The sequence below is a fragment of the Primulina huaijiensis genome, chromosome 9, assembly GCF_012295235.1.
Source record: "Primulina huaijiensis isolate GDHJ02 chromosome 9, ASM1229523v2, whole genome shotgun sequence".
NCBI classification, from domain to species: domain Eukaryota; kingdom Viridiplantae; phylum Streptophyta; class Magnoliopsida; order Lamiales; family Gesneriaceae; genus Primulina; species Primulina huaijiensis.
The window spans coordinates 22,622,290-22,625,769 of record NC_133314.1 but is presented as its reverse complement, the minus strand read 5'-3'; the positions used below and the strand labels follow the sequence as shown (position 1 = coordinate 22,625,769).

Below are 3,480 nucleotides of genomic sequence, written 5' to 3'. Positions count from 1 at the left end.
ATGTTCACCTTTGGGTAATACAACAATATATAAACATTATGATGCTTAATAGTTTACTGTAATTTGGTAATCAAGATATTTAAAGAAAATTATTTTGTTATCTTTGGATATACAAAATATCTAGCATAATATGTTAATTACCACATTTTATATTCATAAATTATAAGAACAAATTATCAACCTTTGGGTGATCCGTAAATGCCTTATAGTTATGAATTTTTAATTACCTGCAACTCTAGTTTTATTTCCAAGCATCACATACTTACAGGTAATTAAAGTTTGATTATATAATTTAGAACTTATTAACTTTATGGTAAGATCACTTTAGTGATTAACAAACCAACATGAAATAAATTCAAATTATATAACTTGAGCAACGTCCAAGTATGCATGAAAAGGTCTTGATTTGCCATCATATTTTCAGTAATATAGACAACATAAACAATTGGCAGCAAATATATTTAACAAATATATATAATCATTAACACAAAGGTGATTATCTTTGCAGCGGAATATCATCTCATTTGAATTCTGAGTTCGTGAATTATAATATAAACGAATGGAAAATCATGAGTTCTTAAACCATGCTCTGATACCACATGTAAAATTTAACATGATTCATGACAAATTATAATTCAAACACATATAATTTGACATATATATCGATCTTAGAACTTCATAATAATCACATTCCATTAGTTAAAAAAAATAATTAATTACTAACCTTTGTTTGCCATAGATTCCTTCTGCTGCACAATTGAAGAAAACGATTTCTCTCTCTTTCCTTTGTTTTCAAGTCACAGAGCTTTCTTTGAGTGATAGATTATGATATCTGTGCTCCTCTCTTATAGGGAGAGAGAGGACCGTTTCACATAAATCGGATAACAAATGACACGTTCTATCAACGTGTGTTAGTAGTATAAAACCACTTTGACCAATTCAACTTCCAATGAGTTGAAAGGAAGGACCTAGAACATGTTTATTATTCATTTCAATAATAAGCATTATTTATTTAAACCATAAATTAGATATTAAAATAATAATGTGGCACTTGGGCCACAAAACTAACATTTAGCACCTGAAATAGTGCACTTGAGGATCATCTGTGGACTATTTAGTTGTTTAGTTATTTTATTCTCATCTGCTGATATGAATCATAATAATTCAGGTACTAACCCTGGTGCTGCTGGATCTTCCTGGCTTGCTGTTCTTTTCCACATATACTCTTCTTACTCTTTTTTGGGCTGAGATATATCATCAGGTATAAGTGGAGAGTTATTGACAAACTATGACTGAGTTGGAGTATGAGTATCCCAAATGCAGTCAATAATTGGCTGGAAGGATTTTCTTCAGTCCTGATTGAACTGTTGGTGAATTCAGATGCTTGTGAGTGGTGAATATGTTTATGTGACATGAAAGTTCACGGAAAATTTTATTCTTATATTTGGTCAGGCTAGAAGTTTGCCAACTGATAAACTGAGAATTAGCTACATTTCTATCAATAGTGCCATTTACTTCATACAGGTTAGTGCTTGTGCATTTGAACTGCAGCTTTGGCTTATTTACTCCTATCTCTTGATTCTATTCTATTCGTGATCATTGTTTGTATCTGGAAATTAGTTTCTCATATTACATCTTGTACATGTCGGTTATAGCTGCCATTCTCATACCATTTACCTTTCAGATCCTTCTTTACTCTATGTTTCTTTTTGTCCCTTTCAGTTTTCATGATTGAGCTTTGTGGGCATCAAGTGTCTAAACTTAGTATCTCTTTCCTTTTCAAAATGACTTGGATTAAAATTCAAAAGAAAACCTTTTTTATAAATGGAAGGCATAGTTTGTAGAAGCTGTTCTAGCTTTTCATTTAACTAGCCAAACATACCCCTATTATGCTGGATATATTAATGTGAGTATTTTTTTTTTTTTTGGAGGAACTCCTGTATTGAGCTGTCATCTATTCACCTAATCGATTTATTCTCATATTTGTATCTTGTTTGATTACCTAAATAAGATATTTGCTGTGTCGACAACAGGTTTGCATCTGGGTGTACCTCTGGATAAATGATAATGCCATTGTGGAATTCATTGGAAAGATATTTATCGCTGGTCAATCTCTCGTAGTTCTTTGGTTGCATTTTTAATATTTATGTTTTGCTGCAGCTTTGGTTTTATTGGTGACCCTACTTTACTGATAGATGAACTGCCTGTATTTGATTGTCCTCTTTAATTTCTGCAGTGGTATCATTTGTAGCAGCTTTGGGCTTTCTGATATATGGAGGGAAGTAAGTAATATTTTCTTACATGCCCTTTCTGCATAAGAGCAACATTAATTTCTTTCAACTGATTTCTTAAATCTTAAGTTTCTGCATCACTGAATTGTTTTTTTTCCTTTGTTTAGGCTATTTTTCATGCTGAGACGCTTTCCCATTGAATCTAAAGGAAGAAGAAAGAAACTGCACGAGGTTTGTGAATCGAACCGGATGTACATCTATGTAATTATGTTGTAGAGAAAATTCTAGTTTCCTCTGTATGGCTAGCTATACCAGTTCTGATTTGGTAGGATTGCCTTTTATCCTGTGGATGCTTTTCCTCTGGTTTTTTGAGAATGAAAGACTGCTTGATGCAATTGACTTTCTGATGGTTCATTCATTATAGTGTTCTGCATCATCCTGAGACGGGTCAATTAATAAATACTTGCAATAATGTGTTTAACTTCTAGTTTAAACTATTCGTGGTGGACATGGTTGTGGGTGTTTGGTGAGTAATCTAGTGTTCATTTGAGGCCTTGTTGGTTTTGTGGTCCTTGCTTTCATTTGAATTTGTTGTCTATTTGATGGTTTTTTAAGACATTTCTTGTTACAGGTTGGATACGTGACAGCTATATGCTTCACTTGTTTTCTTATAAGATGCTTTGTGGTAAGTTATATTCTAGTTTCTAGACCCACGTTTACTGCTGGGTCTCATTTTCTTAAAAATTTGTTTGATTAGCTCCTGGCTGAGGTTATACCCTTCTACTGCAGGTTACGCTATCAGCATTTGATTCAGATGCAACACTTGATGTACTGTACCATCCTGTGCTAAATTTAATCTACTATGCGGTACTGCTTCTGTCTTTCGGTATAGTCCAACTTAGATATTTTCATGTTCTAATATAGATTATTGAAACAGCTCGTCGAGATTCTACCATCAGCTCTTGTTTTATTCATTTTGCGGAAGCTTCCTCCCAAAAGAATATCTGCTCAATACCACCCCATCCGCTAGTGATAAAAATAGGCCTGCACCACACCATTACACAGGTGCATCTCGTTGTGGTTGCATCACTCTCGAAGGTTCCCACGGTTCAAATTTTAGTCGGTGGAATTGAAGATCAAATCAGAGCCTGGAAGAAGTTTGAGATTCGTTATTTGTGATGGCTAGCGTCAGGAATTTCGTTTCTTATGCATGTGTTTTGTGCCCAAAATGACATTTTAATCAATTTCC

At 33.7% G+C, this 3,480-nt stretch overlaps 1 protein-coding gene across 1 annotated transcript in view; it reads left to right on the top strand.

Annotated features, from left to right (window-relative positions):
• LOC140984491 (tobamovirus multiplication protein 1-like) overlaps positions 1-3,270 on the top strand; it is a 5,633-nt gene extending 2,363 nt beyond the window's left edge. The window contains exons 4-11 of the mRNA XM_073451952.1: positions 1,169-1,261; positions 1,453-1,524; positions 2,034-2,106; positions 2,237-2,282; positions 2,399-2,462; positions 2,863-2,916; positions 3,021-3,098; positions 3,169-3,270. Of these exons, the coding sequence (XP_073308053.1) occupies positions 1,169-1,261; positions 1,453-1,524; positions 2,034-2,106; positions 2,237-2,282; positions 2,399-2,462; positions 2,863-2,916; positions 3,021-3,098; positions 3,169-3,261 (573 nt within the window). The 3' untranslated portion in view covers positions 3,262-3,270. The remainder of the gene's footprint in view (positions 1-1,168; positions 1,262-1,452; positions 1,525-2,033; positions 2,107-2,236; positions 2,283-2,398; positions 2,463-2,862; positions 2,917-3,020; positions 3,099-3,168) is intronic.
• The last annotated feature ends 210 nt before the right edge of the window (positions 3,271-3,480 follow it).